This window comes from Numida meleagris, chromosome 7 (genome assembly GCF_002078875.1).
Source record: "Numida meleagris isolate 19003 breed g44 Domestic line chromosome 7, NumMel1.0, whole genome shotgun sequence".
NCBI lineage: Eukaryota > Metazoa > Chordata > Aves > Galliformes > Numididae > Numida > Numida meleagris.
The window spans coordinates 19,658,620-19,676,430 of record NC_034415.1 but is presented as its reverse complement, the minus strand read 5'-3'; the positions used below and the strand labels follow the sequence as shown (position 1 = coordinate 19,676,430).

At 45.2% G+C, this 17,811-nt stretch overlaps 1 protein-coding gene across 9 annotated transcripts in view; it reads right to left on the bottom strand.

The window, feature by feature from the left end:
- The window catches only part of SZT2 (SZT2, KICSTOR complex subunit), a 54,441-nt gene that overhangs the window by 36,434 nt on the left and 196 nt on the right, over nt 1-17,811 (bottom strand). For 8 of the 9 annotated variants that reach the window (XR_002441043.1, XM_021404281.1, XM_021404283.1 and 5 more), the window contains exons 2-14: nt 17,656-17,781; nt 17,373-17,546; nt 16,577-16,747; nt 15,197-15,328; nt 12,944-13,103; nt 12,398-12,504; nt 11,997-12,207; nt 10,627-10,797; nt 5,243-5,474; nt 4,418-4,547; nt 2,999-3,141; nt 2,197-2,349; nt 1,726-1,840 (exon numbers count right to left, since the gene is read on the bottom strand). Coding sequence is in view for 7 of the 9 variants with exons in the window: in XM_021404281.1 (XP_021259956.1) it covers nt 1,726-1,840; nt 2,197-2,349; nt 2,999-3,141; nt 4,418-4,547; nt 5,243-5,474; nt 10,627-10,797; nt 11,997-12,207; nt 12,398-12,504; nt 12,944-13,103; nt 15,197-15,328; nt 16,577-16,747; nt 17,373-17,546; nt 17,656-17,781 (2,025 nt within the window). In the remaining 2 variants the exon portion in view is untranslated. Of the gene's footprint in view, nt 1-1,636; nt 1,661-1,725; nt 1,841-2,196; nt 2,350-2,998; nt 3,142-4,417; nt 4,548-5,242; nt 5,475-10,626; nt 10,798-11,996; nt 12,208-12,397; nt 12,505-12,943; nt 13,104-15,196; nt 15,329-16,576; nt 16,748-17,372; nt 17,547-17,655; nt 17,782-17,811 lie in introns of those variants that run through there. The other variant, XM_021404287.1, reaches the window with a different exon arrangement.

Here is a 17,811-nt window from a genome sequence, read left to right as displayed (position 1 = left end):
CAGTCACCTTTGTCTGGAGACAAACTGCTCAAGAAGCTTCCAGAGCAACCTTGAATATACAGATAAGGAGGACCAAGGCTCTTAGATCCACATTTTAAAAACTACACCAAGTACTTTTAAAAGCAAGAGAAAGGTCAAAACAACCAAAGGTTAGTTTCAAGGCTGGAGAAATCACCTTTCATAATTCTAATAAAAAAAAAAAAAAATTAATTGCATGCCATCTTCTCCACAAAAACAGTTTAAGTAGCCATACTCATTTCTTCTCCCCTCCACAGCCTGCAGTTAGTGTAAACTACTATATGTAAGATGGACAGACTGCTCCCACAGCTAATGTGTTCCCCCTCCACATTCATGTGTCAAACCACTATGGTAAAAGGTTTCAACAGCTAAAGCTATTTTTTTAGGTTAGATTATTTTTTTGAATATACTTTCAAGATGACTTCCTGATTATTTTTCTTTTTCGTCTTGTTTTTAACAGATTGTTCTACCCTTAAATATTTCAGAATCACAGAATGGTTGAGGTTGGAAAGAACCTTCCCCTTAAACAAGGTGGGCTACGTTCTACTGCTATCCTCTACACGGAGTAGCTATTCAGCCCTCTTGTAGGCAAGAAAAAATAATAAAAATAGTAATAATCGGGCATTATACCATTTATGATTTACAGCTCCTCCTGCAATGATCCAGAGCTTGCCCAGAGCTGCAGGGTATGGAGCTGTGCCTGTCTCACGCCTTCGTCACAAGGCAGGTGATAACTCATACCTGCCAGGGGGAACTCCTTTGTGAAATCTGTCACTTACAATGAAAGCCCAAAGCTTGGATCTCCTCCTAATGACATGAAGGTGTCTAAGTGCCAGAGCACTGTGTTATCTAGGATAGTCATCTCAGAAGGCAATGGTCCTTCCCGTATGTCAGCTTTAGAGTGAGATTAGACCGAGGAGAGGCTCAGTGAGACAAACCAAAAACTTCCATGAAGATGAAAGATCAACATTTAATGATAGACCTCTTGTTTATAACAAAGTGTATGCACAGATTAATAGCACATCCTTCTCATACTTACTGCTCTACCTGGGAACACTTAGATTTGTCTCTGCCATTAAAGCTGGAGAAACAGTCCGCACAGTGACCCCACCTTCTGAATCTGACCGGGGCAGCCCCTTTCTTTGTTCTAATAACAAACGAGTTATTAAAATATATGTATCTATATGCTTTTTTTCCTCCACTCCAATATTGGTCACGCAGGGAATTGTTGGCATTTCATCTCTAACTCCTCCTTGCCCTGATTATACAATACACATACGCAACTCACCACCTACTGAAGCAGATAGCCTAGGGAACACACAGCACATCCATCTCAGAGGTCTTTACAGATGAGTCAGATAAATATCCGCTGTTCTTGACAGACAGTATTGATTGTGTTTTGGTCACAAGGATAGTCTAGATAACCTTTGAGTCATTTCAAGGCCCACAGTTCTATCATGCACTGGGAAGAGCATTCATGTGACCAGCTATTCTATTGATATTCATGTTTTTGGCTTTAGATCTTTCATAGACAAGCTTTGTCTAAACTGTCCCTTTCTGTTACAGTAAACTCACACCAGTCTAAGCTTTAACACAGTAGTTATTAGAGGATACTTGCCTACAGTGTTGCCTGTGATCTATCCACCACTTCCACATCCAGAACTATTTGCTTGGTTCTACCCCTGGAATCAGCCAGCCAGCTCTCACCTTGTTCCTGGCCTGTGCAGGTGTGCCAATGGGGAAGCCCAGGCGGAGAACCATGCAGGGAGCTTTGGAGATGATCCGCACCACATAAAACGAGGAGGGAGTAGGATCCTCAGAGCTAAGGAAGACGGATTAAGACAGGGCTGAAATAACACAGGTGTTGCTCTGTCATGTCAGACCAAGTGTAGGCCTGTTCCCCAGTGCTCAGCAGCCCACATAACATGGTACCAACACATCTAAGTTCTAGCATGCAGAACCACTCCCAGCCTCCAGCTACCTTCCCTCTTCCTCTGGTCTGTGCCTGGAACACAGCGGAAGCAATTCAGAATACACAGGGTTTTATATCTGCTTATATACTCTTATCCTCTCCCCCAGACATCTGCTCATGGCCCATTGCAGCGTACTGGTCTAACAGGACGTCTGGCCTAGCCACATGCCCACTTCTCCACATGGAACCACCTCAGAGCCACTCACCTATGCATCAGTTTGACGTAGGAGTAGCCCTCCACCAGCACAAAGCTGCTCCAGTCCCGCAGCAGAGAGGTAAGAGCAGAATGAGAGATGCGGCACTGGATGGTGCTGTAGCGACCATTGTTGCCTGGAGTGTGCAGGTGCTTGGGCACAGGCCTGCAGAATGCAGCAGACAGACATTTTAAAAACACAGTTTCTCCTCTCTTCCCCAATGCTCAGAGACCCTTAGCTACACCCATTCCGACTCATCCTGAGACCAGCACATCAGCCTTCCTTCCACACAGCTGCTCATATCCAAATACGTCCCATGTCTGTGCCTGTCAGTGAGAGCCACACACCCTGAGTCCCAGGGACCCCGTTCTTCAGCTTGCAGAGAGCACACACTTCATGCAATATATGGCTATTGTTCTTGTAACTTTGCAACTAGAACCAGCCTCAGGAAATCAATGCTTTTGGGGCAGATGTTTTCCTGCAGCAAACAAAAACCTGCAGGATAGCTTCAAACAGATAGTTCACATCTGCTGCACTCAGGAAATCCAAATCCAAGGAGGACTTGAGAAGTAATTTGTGCTCCCCAGAACAACCTCCCTCTTGACAAAAACTGACTTCCCCACCAGTCTCTTGACCCTTGGCCATCCATGAGCTCCAGCTAGCAGAGACCTTCCCCTGGCCACAGGGGCCTGCAAAACAGCTGCAACTGGACTGAGCTGAAATGCAGCTTCCATAACATCTGGACAAACCAATGCTGTGCTTCCCCAGGCAGGACTACACTGTGCACGCAAGTTCAGCCCTGCCAGTTACATACGTGTCATGCTCCAGAAGGAGAACAATACGATGCATGTGCAGCCACCTCTGCCAGAAGTTGGCATCCATGGAAAGGATAGGCTTCCAGTAGGAGGCAAACTGGGAATGGCTTGAGTCAGATCCACTGTGCTGCAGGGATAGCACCTGAGAAAATGACAGGGTGGACTGGTAAGAAGGCAACGGTCAGCAAGAAACCGCGTGGTTCTACCCAGAGAGCACAGGAATTTCTCTAGTGGATGAGCTGTTTACACCTAGAAGGCCGTGCACATGTCTGGCTTTCAGTAGCTGCCTCCCAGCAGAATAATTGTGTTCACATTGAAACAAGCAGTACAATGCAAGCAAAAATAAATTAGGTTGCTGAAATGTCAAGTTAATTGGGAATTTAACTACTTAGCATCAAGTAATTTAACTACAGAAAAGATGGCACATGTAACGGTGTCTTCTCTGCTTGAGAGGAGAATATTTGGCTTGTGTCAGCAAAGCAATAAAACACTGAGATAACCCGACTGAGAATGCACATGCAAATAGGATACCAGTAAACAGAGTACCAGCATTGGGCAACTCCAGTATGTTTGTATGGTAACACTGTGATTCGACCAATGATAGCAACACTGCTGGCACAGAAATAAAGTGGCAGTTAGCCATAAGATGGAGCGCTCCAAATATACTGTGGGATGTATATCCATACAAAGAATGATGTACTGTGTAAATCAAAAGGAGCAAAGGGCTTAAGAAACACAATTTTAAATTTAAATTAATTCTCTCCTAACTTTGATATCTGCTAGTCATTGTCTTTTGCCAAAGCCAAGGACACTGCTAGCAAGAAGCAGGCAGTGTGTCAGCACTCCTGCTCAGTGAGCTTCAGTAAGTTTGAATTTCACAGTGGAAACTGTTAGCTCATCTTTTGTTTAGTTTCTGCTGTGCAGATGACAAATATGCCTCTTTCACATGAGTGCTCAGAGCGATGAGCCTGTTAAATAAAAGCCATTTAGCAGATCCTATCTTCCACTGATGGTGCCGAACTACATCACCAGGACACAAGGCTGCAATCAGCAACTCACATATGAGGTATTTGCTGAAAAAAATCACAGGAGAAGCATGTCAGCCTCCCCATCAGTCTCAAACATCACATTGCTACAAGAGAAGGCTTTGCAGCATGCTTAGATTTTCTGTGAGGCTTAGACTCATAGCTGCAGCAATAAAGATGTAGGGCTATGTCTCACAGGGGAAGAAACACGGGATGGGATGCTCACAGGTGCTGCATTGCACCTGAACTCTGTTACTGACCAGGACAATGAGCAGAAGATGAAGACTGAGAGGTACAGAAAGCCGTGATTGCTTATTAGGACTCAGCTTTGCTGGCTGCAATACAGAACAGGAAGGACACCTGCCCCATGCTTAGGACAGAGAGGGAACATACCGGAGTGGTCGAGCCTGGAGGGATGTAGAAGAGGGGCACTCCATTCTTGGTGCTCTCAGGAATGGTGAAGTGTTCTGGTACTGTGTCAAAAGATTGCAGATGAACCAACATCTGATCTGTCTGGTTGATGCTGGAAGAGAAGAGGCAGCTAAACACAAAAGCCCATGTTTTCCCCTTCAATGCCCTAGTCACCCTGTGCCTGCACACATGGCACTCCCTGTGTTTTGGGAGCCCAACTGCACCAGCACAGCTTTCTAAGGTCAGACTGGGATTCAATGCCTGTCTGCAAAGAGAATGACAGGGAATTGAAGTGTAACAGCCTAACAGAAAAACAGATGAACAAAGCTGAGAAAGGTAGGGAAAGGAATCTGCAGAGTAGTGGTGAGCAACAGGCCCCTGAAGCCTCGGAGACATGAGGTGTTTTCTTAGCATGACCGTGCAGCACAGTTATCGCATAGGAGCCTACTGTACTACCAGCCTTCACAGCAAGGCAGTGCTGCAGGAACACGTCACCTCCATGGGATGGCAGTCTGAGAGCTGAGGTTTGCATCACAGGATTGGGACTCAGAGGAAGCAATCAGTACCTTAACCACGAGGCAGTCTTACAGACTAGGTCACAGGCTAGTCTGAACCTTTTCCTTCGCCAGAACACAAGTTCGCTGCCAGCTGTGCTTTTTCCTTGTAAGCACATTCTTTTGAGATCCTGAGCTAGGAAGGCTGCCTGCATAACCCATGCCCCAGTACACCAAGAAAGTGACTTCTTAGTTACATTGGATTCAGAACTGCTGGGGAAGGTCCAGCTCACCTTTGCAAGGTCCAGCTCACCTTTGCAAGGTGTTCCAGAAGCGCCGGATAACTGTTGTGCGGTACAGACTGGTGATAGGTTTCCTCATGGTGCAACTGATGTCGTGCAAGATGTCATAGCTTCCCTCCATCGTCACCTCCACCCATGTGCTGCGCTTTGATGGGTCCAGGGGCCAAGGTGTCACAGCTAAGTACTCTATTCTCATGTTATGCTTCCAAAGCAGCACTAATTTCACCTCCAGCTGAGATCCACCTGCATGAGAGCAAAGTAATCATTTCAAGTATTCTGCAAATATCTGAGCTACATCTCTAGCCAGGGACTCCCAGGTACACTGAGATTGTTTGATCACTATGAGGAGGACAAAGCAATCTAACCGCCTGCCTGCTCTAATCGCAGAAACAAAGAATATCCTGGGTTGGAAGGGACCCACAAAGGTCACAGAGTCCAACTCCAGCTGAAGCCATTCTCCCTTCACTTCAACAGAGGGAAGCTTTGCTTGCATTGCAGCACTTGGTGAACAGTCCTTTAAATGTAAACATAACATTTAAATCAGAGAAAGCAACTGAAACTTAGGGAAGGTCCTGATATTTGCAATGGGTTACCATCTTTGCAGCCTCAGCTTGGTTTCCAAGGCAATTTTTTGCTTTGCACAGATAAGCAAGGCCTTTATGCTGCAAAGTTTTCTTGTGAGCAGTTTGCAGAGTTACTCTATCCCACTGCAGAAACATGAACATTTAGTTAGACATGACAGGGCTTGATCAAGAAGAACCTGGGAGGCGAGGACCAATTCCTGAATTAAACTGTATGTTCTTCCTGCACAGAGACTACTTCATACAATCTAGAACATCAAGCGCCAAGAGTTTCTCACCATCATTACCCTCTTCTACCCGGCTGCTCTCACAACTGAATATTAAGTTAAGACTGAATATTCACTCGATCTTCAAAATGCAGTTTTCTCTCTCTGGCTGACCACTGCATCTCTAGCACAATTAACTCAAACACCCGACAGCAAGCCTCACTGAGCCAGAAGAGCAGAAAACTGTCACTGCACTGCTGACTGTGCATATGTATTTGTACTAAAACAGCTCAGGGAAACACATGACTTTCTCTAACAGTACCACATTGCTGTTTCAACTGCTCAATCATTTAGTTTGATGTCCAGCTTGCTCTACAGTTTGCCAGACTTGCAGCATTTGTGAGACAGGTGACTGGATGTGCTGGAAACCATCCGAACAAGACATCAGCCTGGATCCTATGTTTCCTGAAGAGCTGCATTTGCTCCTGCCATAGGTGCATTACGCCACCCCTTTCAAAGGCTGATTACACTCCATTTTAAAGCAGCCTCACTTTTTGCCCCTATGACCCCTACTAGGAGGCTGCCTTAGAGAATCTGTCACCCATTAACTTTCAGAAGAAAATTTCCAGAGTACATGCCCAGTTCATACTTAGCTGTTCTTTTTCTGACATGAATTTTATTCTGAAAAGCTTCATTTTCAGGAAAATCAATAGGGAATGTGCAGTAGGAAGAGAAATCCTTATCCGGCTTCAGCTTTGACTGTGAAGGTTAAATCAAACCATAGTCAAAGCCTGTAACAGACTATCCATTCCCTTTAACAGTCTCAGTCCTTTCCATGCCACAAGGAGTCATCTTCTCAGAAAAAAAAAGATAATCAAAGGTGCTTAGTGTATTTCACCTGTATTTCATTAAAACCTTTCTCTGCATCACTATAAATGCTTTTGCCAGGATTCTACCACCTGTTGTTTCCATATAAAGCTTGCTTAGTTTGTCAAATAGACTAAAGAAGAATCAATAAATAGTTGTCCTTCCATTCCACAGTGCCAAACTGCATCTCATTCCTATTGCTCTAGCCTTCATCCACTGCTTTCTGCACAACATTTTGGTTCTCATAACAAAGCTTTCCTACTTCATCAACAGCAAACATGATAAGTAAATTCCTACATTTTTTTTGCCTAGGTCATTAATAAAAATATTTCCTACTTCCAACTGTGCTTCCATTAGTCATCTTGGCTTTGTTCTTATCATCCAACACAAGCAAAGCTGAAAACACGGGCAAAACATCTGCATACACAGATGAATCTTTAACCTGTTCTTATTACTAAGCAATCTATTCCTGGTTCTTGACTTTATAGCTAACAAAGGTGTTTGTTGCTTTGATTTCTTTCATTAAGTCCAGCTCTGGTTTTGAAAAAACTCACTTTGCCTTCAATCCTGACACAGAGATCTCCCTAGCCAGTCTTCGCCCAGCCATTTTTGGACTGATTTCACAGAAGAAGATGATTTTCCAAAAAATGTCCTCCAAGTGCTCCTATCCTCAGCACACAGCAACACCAAATAGTCAGTGAATTTTTTGTTGTTACAGACAGCAATCCTCTGACGCGGTCCCAGAAAGAAACAGGAGAGGAGCTGAGCTCCATCACACCTCACAGCCTTCTGACAGAGCTTTTCTTCCTGCCATGCTTCCCAGTCCTCCCCCTTACACAAGGGCTTCTGTATTCCCAACTAACTATAGCAGCTTTTTAAACACCTAAATATCTGGAATCAAACAGTGAGGGTAGCCAGAGCACTTATAAATACCACAAACAACCTCTCCAGGCACCTCTGAGCACAAAGCTAACTGTTTATTCTGTTCTGCCTTTGGCAAAGCAAAGCACAAAAGCAACAGTGTCAAAGTCCACAACTGCACTCTTTCCTCTTGCTTCATAGCCAGCTGGCTCCTTAGCAGTCTCTAGCTGGCAAGCTCTGGCAAAAGCTTTTGGCAATCCAGGTTAATTAACCGTTCTTTGTTACACACTTCTCTACAGAATGGCCCAGAGAGCTCTGATAAGCCAAGCATGCTTTTACTTTGCAGAGGCAGATCTGGATGTCTAAATGTCTTGATCTTTCATAAATTCTACTTTAAGCTGTTAGTTCAACAATTTTCTGATCACAGTCTGCCAATCCCCAGAGCATTTAGTATTTCCAAGTTATAAGTAACACTATCTGCTACTATTCTGAAGGCTGACATAGAAATGCACACTGTATTTTTGATAGCTCAAATGTTACATTTTTAACTTCCCTCTACAAACAAACAACAAAAAACAACACTGTGGAAACACACAAACTGGTTTTGGCTCAGGGAGCCCTTGAGCTGCAAACAGATTCAGTGCACTCAAAGGGAAGACAAAGGAAATGAGGCAGGGGATATCAAGTATGCCTACCCTGCTTTTATTCCTCCCCACACAGCTGCCCTTAGCTATTCATTTCTGAAGGTAACACCAACTCAGTACAGCTGCTTCTCTGCTCTTCTAGAAACAACCAACTCACATCCAGCAGCTAACAGAAGGCAGGAAGATACTTAAGGAAAAGTGCAGGGAGCATGCTAACCATATGCTGACGTTTCTGACACATTTTTCCAGAGCCCAGAAATTTGCTGCTTTATGGTATCCTGAGCCAGAGGTTGTAGCTACATTTTCATGCAAAAAGGTCCAATGTGAATTTGGCTGACTGCTTTCTGAATGACTCACACTTGCTGCCTCTTCCAGCACTTCTCTACAGAACTTCACCATCACCAAGAGCACTTCACCATTGCTGCCAGATAACAGAAAGGTTGTTTCTCCAGTGTCCTCCAAACTGTAAGTGAAGTGGTGCATAGAAGGACAACAGACATAATAGTGAGCACAGCTTGTTCAGGAATTGACTTGTCAGATATTTCGTGGACCTTCCTAGAAAAGGAGAGTGCAATGAACCTAATCTGTCTGGACTTACTGAAAGCACCTCCTGCCACACCTAGCAGACTGGTGAACACAATCTGCAGATGTTACTAGAAGAGCTGTCTGAGCAAGAAACCTCAGTAGAATCTTAATGCTATTAGAAAACTCCCCAAACAAGAAATTGGAGTATTCCCTGAAGACCAACTGTAGAAATTACCCCATGTAAACTAATTGCCAGTAATCTTCACCAAAACAAATAAACAACAACAAAACAAATAACCCCCAGAACTGGTTTAGATTCATTCTGTTTGTTAAAAAAAAAAAAAAAAAAATCAAGCCAGAAGAATTGCAATTTCCAGTCATCAGTGAGCTGACCACTTCGTCTGCAGCAATAGACTGAGATTAATTTAAAAGTACTATTATCTGAAGAGCAGCACATTTAAGGACTACCGAAAAGCAAGCAAACAAAAACAACATCCATAAAACGTAAAACTCATCAACTGGAAGCAAAGGTGTATAAAAGGCACAGGCATTTCTGAGCTAACAATGTAATGCAACCATGTGATTCCTGGTCTATCAGATAGGGTACTTTGCCTTAGAAGCAGGGAAATATTAGCACTACAGAACAAGGAACGGACAAAAACCACATTTACAATGCTCTTATCAACTGTTTCAAGAAACAGCAAACTGGAAAAAAGAAAAAAAACAGAAGTGCTGTTAAGATAAATAAACTGAATGGAAAGCCTGCCCTTGCAAAAGGAGCCTAAAACATTGGCTTGCTTAACCTGCCAAAGGGAAGGTTATAAGAAGAAAGGCATTATTTCTAAATAAATACAATGCTGGAGGAGGATAAAGTTAATTAAGGATAATAAAGTCACACAGGTCTAATTTGGTCTGAGCAAGTTTAGAAGGGAAGCTTGAGAAAGAGCTGTGAAGCTCTGGGACAGTCTTCCAAGCACAGCATGGAATCAAATTGCACAATCTTAAGGCAGACCACAATAAAGTCATAGAAAACATAACATGGCATGTTTGGAATTTTCAAATTGTATCACAGACTTCGATTTTCTGATATAAAATGCATTGTGTACTAATATCCCAAAGAGGATAATGAAGACACTGGATCACCCTATGTTCTACACGCTTACACTGTGTTTAAAATCCCCATCCATCAGAGCTGGTCATCGTGAAGGTTAGTATTTTCTTCCCTTGCTCGCAATTCATAACTTATATATATTTTTTTCCTATCTCCCCTTCAGTTATGGCACTAGTCACAGCCAGGGATGGAAAGTTAGGTACAGTTTACTGGCACTACTTGGGATACTCAAGCCCCTTGCAGTCCCCTAGTTAGTGGCTAATTCTCAAGGTGCCATAACAATTTCTAGCAGACTAGATGGACCACTGGATGCTTGTGTGTTCTTTTGGTATTAATCACAGTTCTGCCTGATCAGCATGTTCACCAAACAACATCCAGAGCCAACGGAGGATGAGCCAAGCAAGCAACAACTGTGCAAACACCCTGAGCAATCTCGTGCCATGCAATTGGTCATCAAACACAAATGAATCACAGTTTGGGGAAAACAGTTCTTTTCTCCATAAAATCAGCACTGCTGAGATGGCAGAGCCTGCACTGTGCTCTGCACAGTTGGGAACACAGTCCTGTCCAAGCCTCCAGGCCCCATTACAGTGCAGTCACCTTTTGTGATGTTGACCTCACGGATGCTGTAGCCCTCACGCAGGCGGACTGAGACAATGCTCACGAGGTCAGCGTGCACCTCCTTCTCAGTGTGCTTCTTCCTCCTCATTGCCAGAGCAGGGTTGCTGCTTGCAGACACCAGGTGCTCATTGAACAGTCTGTGCTGTGATACTGCAAACAACAGAGACGGGGTTTGTGAAGGATCAGCTCCCCTGCTCCTCATCCTACAGCAACAGCTCTCCCGAAGGGCTGTACAGAAACTGCTTTGAACATCCACAAGCCTGAAGAACAGTGCTTCTTCAGGCACCATTCACACCCACTCCTGGTTCTGCAACACAGCAAACAGGTCCGCAAGCGCGGCCAAGGGGTCTGGGAGAGAGGCAGGGTGGAGTGTCAGCTCAGCTTCCTTTGGAACAGTGTTTGTGACAAGGCACGCAACAGAGCTGCATGTCTAGCCTGGACAGGCAGGAACTGAACTGCTGTTGCAACAGCTACAGGGGAAACTTTTGACCTTTACCCCTTTCCCTGGAAAACCTTGAACTTTTAGGTACTTTCTAAAAGGTATCAGGATGTGGAAGCCTTAAGTTTAAGCCACTAGCATCTGGTCTTTTTAAGAATCAACATTTCAAAGTCACAGGCCAGCTCTCTTCAAACTTTTTACTGTATGCAGTTTCTGCTGGCAAGTTACAGACAGCACAGATGGCACCAGCATCACAGTCAGGCATGAACGGGTGTTTCAGTGTTTGATTAGTAACTAATCTCTCTTGGCATACGTTCAGGCACTAACGTATACCACATAAGAACAACTAAGAGAGGCATTTGGGGTGGTACTCAGGGGCCTCATTTTTCAATCCAAACTGCCACGTGCAAGTCTGATGAAGACAAGCTTGCCAGGATGTCCCCATCTGTGAGCTAGCCAGTGTGGAGGAAAACTTGGAAGAGAGCTTCTTACCCACTCCAAGTTCCCAGTTTACTGAGTGAAGTCCAAAGAAAGAGGAATGGTGCAAAATGGGACATTAGTTTTCCCCAGTCCACCCAATTCCTAGAGCAAGGAGGGCAGCCACAGATTCATCTGCATGGTCCAATAGTGCTCAGAACCTACAGGAGGCATGGAGTTCTATGAGGGCCAAGATAATGAGCGCTCTCAGGGCCCTCTGTCTGACACAGGCACAAGCACACAACACTGCTTGTGTGGGAAGGCAGCATTCTTGCCAAATCACACAAATCACTGTCTTTTCCTTGCCTCCATAATACTCACAATGGCCTAGAGGGGCCAAGGGGGAATATCACCATTACCAAGCTTAGGGAGTCACCCCAATGACTGATGCTGTAAGACATTCATTTGCTGGAAGGATATGCACAATTCTCACCACAGTAGTATTCTGGATTCAGGGACTCCCCAGTACGCAGAAAGGAGTACAGCAGAAAAGCCTTGTGATACACGTTCAGATCCAGGCTCAGGGGATCCAGCTCAGGGCACGTGGAGAGGTAAGCACCAAAAGTGGCCATGGCAATGAATTTCATCAGTTCCACATTGGGAACATGGCCAAAGCTGCAATCGTATGAGTAGACACCGCCCACCTAAGGAATGGATAAAAAAGAGGCATGAGAGAGTATAGCACTGCTGAAGACGGGAGAGGACAAGTGAAGGGTTCAGACAGGCAGAGAAGTCCTCCCTTCCCCTCGAGAGGTGAACACAACCCACAGAAACTCATCTTCCTCTCTCTGGCAGGCAAGCAGCTCTCACATCCCCTGCTAACAGCGTACATACCTGGACAAAGGAGCAGGCCACGGTGCCACTTCGGAGTTGGTTGAGTAAAGTCTCACACACAGCCACATCAGGAACACTAGTCACACCATCCGTAATTATTATTATACCTGTAGAGAAGGCAGTGTGTTTGAGCATCTTCCATCTCAAACAGCTACCACTCTCCTGGTACATGTACCAGGGATAAATTTTAGGCAGGGCAGAAAAAAAACCTAAACCTTAGGATTGTCTTAACACAAAAAGCCTTGGGACTGACACCAAGAGCCTCCAAGGTGTTCTGGGGCTGGCAAACCTCCTGAGTAGGTATAGCAAAGCACTCAGCCTGGGCTTGGCTCTGCACACTGAGTTATTCCAAGCGAAAGTCACAGTTATACTTCCTCCCAAACTCCCTAACGCTGATGCATGGTACATGAGCAGTATTGTTCTCCTCCCCATTCCCACCAATGGCTCACAGAAGGGTCCACGCCCCAGCCTTCACAAAATGCATGAGCCAATGACAGGAGGAAAACAGCCCTCTGCAAACAGCTAGGCACCCTGAATGAAGCCAACCTGCGCTGGAGTTCGAGGGTAGCAGCTGCAGTGCCAAGATTCCCTGTCGGACCATGCTGACAAGGCCAACATCAGCAGTGACAACAGACACGCTGGGCTTCCTCCCAGAAGGCTCCTGCACATCACCAGGGCTCTCTTGGCTCAGGGGCGATAAATCCACCTGGGAAAGGACGAAGAAAAAACAACAACAAAAAACCACCAACATCATAATGCCCCGCTCTCCTGAACAGACTTCAGTTTAGCAATTCCCACAGTACCACAGCCTTGGAGCACTTCAACAGACTCCACTTTTAGCTTTAATTTCCAACTTGTAATCACTCGGTTCCCTTACAACAGTTAGGCAAAGGTGCTTGGGATGGAAGAGGGGACAACATGCTCAGAGCTTTGCTACATATGCTGATTTTTAACAGGAAAGATGAGACACTTTGGAGTCACTCAAGCTTCTTCATGGAGCACAGCAGTACCCAATTTGAGGTGCTCAATATCTCTAATTTTCCTTGTAATCTAATAGAAGCTGCAGCTACTCAGCATTTACTCAAGCTCAGAAATGCAGAATACACTGAGACAGCTACGTCTCACCTATGAAGAACAGCAGCAGAGGGGGTTAAGGAGCTTTGTAAAGACACAATCCAGTGCCTACACGCTTAACTCTGTTCAGACATCACTGGTTATGCAGTGCTGGCATAAGCAAATGCAGGTAGGCTTTGCCTGCATCTTCTATGAAAAATACTCCCCAGGCAAAGCCTGGAATTTGTATAATTACAGCTGTGAGGAACCTACTATGTACACAGTCTCCTCATCTCCAGAAAGCACTGGCAGTTCAACCCTATAATAAACTATTGCTTCATTTTTACTGCTAATGCAGAGAATGGATGAGACCCTTCCCTGCAAAGCTACAGAGATGACTGAAACTGGGAGAAGTTAGAACAAACGAAACTTATGTTCTGCACAAATGGGAGCAGTCTGTCACTGTGAGCAAAAAAACATGGCTATCCATCACTTTAATTTGCTGGATGCCTTCAATTCAGCCACTTGTTGACAACAATCCAGCTAATGCAACTTCAAAAGTGAAAAAAAAAGTTTCAGTTGCTGCCCTTCCCCTGGGGCCTCCCACCTCCACCTCACAGCCTGTGGCAGGACCTGCCAGTCTCTCTGGCCTGCAAACGCGTCCCTTACCTCCATTTGCATGGAAGGAGTTATAGGGTAGTTGACTATGAGAAAAAAAACTGCAGCACATAGGAATGCTACAAAGCACTGCAGAAACACCAGCTGTGCACACAGGAAAGCTATGTACTTCCTGTAATCCTCCTCCTGTTCCAGGATTGATGGTCTTAGCATTCAAAGACAAACATTTCAACTTGAATATGAGATTTTAAGCACTGCAGATATACAACTGCAAGAGGTCACCAGTAGACTCTTGCTCACCTGATTGAGACTTCTATTTTTTAGTGTTTGGGCTCAGGGTTAAAAAAAAAAAAATTCTAAATAAGGACTAAATAACCACCATCAGGCCAACAATGCCTTTGACTGCAGGAAAGGTCCTCATGGACATGATTCTGACTCTAGATCACTATGGAAGTACCATAAAGTAAGCTTCACATTCCTTGTTTCCAAGATCAGGGAGATGATCTTGATGAGAAATCCAGACACTCTGAATCCCTACAAAGTTTCACTTCTACTTTCCTCCAATGCTACTTCTGTAGCACTGTCATTAACTTGCTGCCACCTACATCCTTGGCTACTAAGCAACATCTGCCAAAGGTTTCAAGGAGCATTAGAAACTGCACCAGATGTGTACTCAGTTTAATGTTTCTTCTTCCTGGTAACAAGGAAGTATTTTCACTCAAGAATGCAACAATGGCCAAGGACATATTCACAGCTATTTATAGACAAATGATGTGAGTGTAATCACCTCTCCCACCAACTTCTTCAGACAGAAAGCACATCCTACAGTCTGTTCAAAGATATCAAAGTCATCGGGCTGCTTTATCACACTTTATTTAAGCACTTTATTGTTATCATTGGGGAAAAGGTAGCTGTTTTCATTAGTCCTTCCCCTAAACACTTACCGGTTCTGCTTTCCTCAGTGTTCATTTCTCATTATTAGATCCCACAAAGTTCTCTTACAAACTCCTTAGCTGTTCCTTCTTCAGACTTAAAACAGTGTTACTCTATTTGCCACTCCATCCACAAAGCCTCACAGTGCAGATCTCTGTTTAGCCAAGAAACCCCAGCCACCTCTGCCATCCTCACCTGTGGTTTGGGTTCATACTGTTGCTGGAGCATCTCCGCCACCTTGTTCTCAAAGGCACACAGCTGTGTGTAAACTTGGTGCAGAAAGGCTTCTCTCTTCGTCTCATCCAGCTGACATCCCTGGAATAGTACCTGACCCAGGGAGACACACATCAGCCAAAGAGTTTTACAGTACCAACCCCTGAAACAGTACACCGAACACAGTTCAGACATGTCCCTTACAAAGCAGAGCACAGGCCCCTTTGGCACTATTCCTGCCTGGGGCCAACTGCCTGTATGCAGCAGAATTTTGTGGCATCCGCAGTGCACCTGTAGCAATGCTCACAGCTCGGGGAAATTTTCCTCTTGGGTGAAAGATTTCTACTCTTTTGCCATCTTCTAGGAAAAATTAATATGGGATCCTTATTAGAAGGCATTAACTCGTGTCTGACGTTTCTAAAGAAGACCTGTTTCTTCTAACTTACCTACTGAATGATCCGATTATCTTCCAGTAAGTGGCTGGACAGTGGAGCAATATGTTGAAATTAAGGAAAAAGGAGTTAGAAAGGAGTTAGACTGGACATTACAGAAGAGGCTGAGTGATGTGACAGAGGGAGCTTGCCTTCACAGAAGCTCACCATGCTGACTGACACAATGCTCCTACTTATGGCATGACTGTATAGGCAATCTGCCAAAACCAGGTATCACAGAACAAGGAGGCAAAGAGGATATAACACCAGAAGAGTGAAAATAACATGAAAATACTGTAAGATGGAAGAGAACAACATAATAATAAACTTCAAAAACCTCACAGGCATGATAGATCAAACTTCAATTTATTAAGACCTGCCCTAGCTCAAGTAAATGCGAGATTATTGGGGGGCTGCCCTCTCCACTAAGGAGAAGCATATTCCTATCAATGCAAAAAGGGAACAAAGTTTGTATGAAGAGGAGATTATCACTGAATAAACCATTGCTGCAGAGCTGAAGCAGGCAGACAAACTTTTGGACACCTCTTCCTGAAATGCTTCAAACTAATTACAATAGGCCAAAATGAATTAGTCAACAGAAATTAAAATAAAACAAACAGAACAACACCAACAAAAACACGCCATAGTCATGAGGGCAAAGATTCACTGTGCTCTGAGAAGTGCATGTGGGCGGTGATCCCCAAAGGGCCCCGCTCTCCTATGAGAAACCTCCGCTTCCTCTCAGAAAAGAGAAGTTCATTACCTACGCTTCTCTATCACACCAGGCTGGACATTTTAAAGAAGCAAAACTACAACACCCCAGTTATCCGAGCCCAGCTAACAGATGTCCCCAGTTTCCTCTGGGCTTACAGGAAACCAACACAGTGAGCTGCTGACACAACGAGATGCCAAGGGCAAGGCTGAGTTTTACCTGGTGGGACTGCAGGCCAATGATGGAGGAGTACGCCTGGATGGTGACAAAGATCTCGGGCTGATAAATAATGTCTGAACCAGGGATACGGAAGGGTCTTAATAACCCCACTAAGCATCGGGAAAGGGCATGAAACACTTCATCAAAAATGATCTCCCCTGTTGAGTCATCCTACAGAAACAGAAGAGAATTATAGAATCATTAAGATTGGAAAAGATGATTAAGATCACTTAGTCCAACCGTCAACCCATCCCCATCACACCCAGGAACCATATCCCTCAGTGCCACATCTCCATGGCTTTTGAAAATCTCCAGGGACACCTCCACGGTCCTTCTGACCAGACTAAGTCTGATACAAGCCAGGATGCCTTGTTGGCCACTGGGCACACTGCTGGTTCGCATTCAGCCAGCTGCCAGCTAACACTCCCAGAACCTTTCCCTCTGTGAAGCTCTCAGCCACAGTGCTCCAAGCCTGTAGGACTGCACGGGGTAAATGAAACAGCTTTTATATCTTCCAGAATCAGCAGTCTCATTGTACCCCCTACAAAGACACAAGTACAAGTCTCCTGCAATAGCAGCTACATCAGAATGGTCCCTGCAAAGGCCACACATTCTGCAGGGAAACAGGATCCACTGCAAGGCTGTGTCGCCAGCAGCACTGCCTGCTTTACTCCTCAGGAACGCAGGACCTCTGCAGATGTGACAACTAATGCAGAGATATATGCCTTCTCAGCAGGGGGAACTAAGCCCAGTCCTTTAGCACAGAACACCCCTACGAGGCAGCTCCTGGACTCACCACAATGCCAGTGGAAGGACTCAGATCAAGCTCAATCACAAAGCGGTACTGGCGGGCCAGGAAGGTGACGCGTGTGGAGGGCACCAGGAGGTAGGGCCGGGGCTGGACGGGCTCATCCGGCTGCCATCCATTGGGCAGGATGCTGAGCACATCCAGCTCGTTTTCTGATTTCAACTACAACAAGAAGCGAATGACAGGCAAGAGACACCACGCCAAGTCAAAGGACACGCCAAGATATGGGGCCACCATCCATCCCTGCAGCGCTCCCCCGGCCCCCACTCACCAGCTCGGGCTCGGGCACAGCCCAGATGACTTGGTGGAGCCGGCTGAGGACCCAGGCAAGCCGCACGTTACGGGAGATGCGGTAGTCCTTCTTCATCAAGAGGAAGACGTGCCCGGCCTCCTCCACCTGCAGCGCGCAGAGCACAGCGCCTCATCA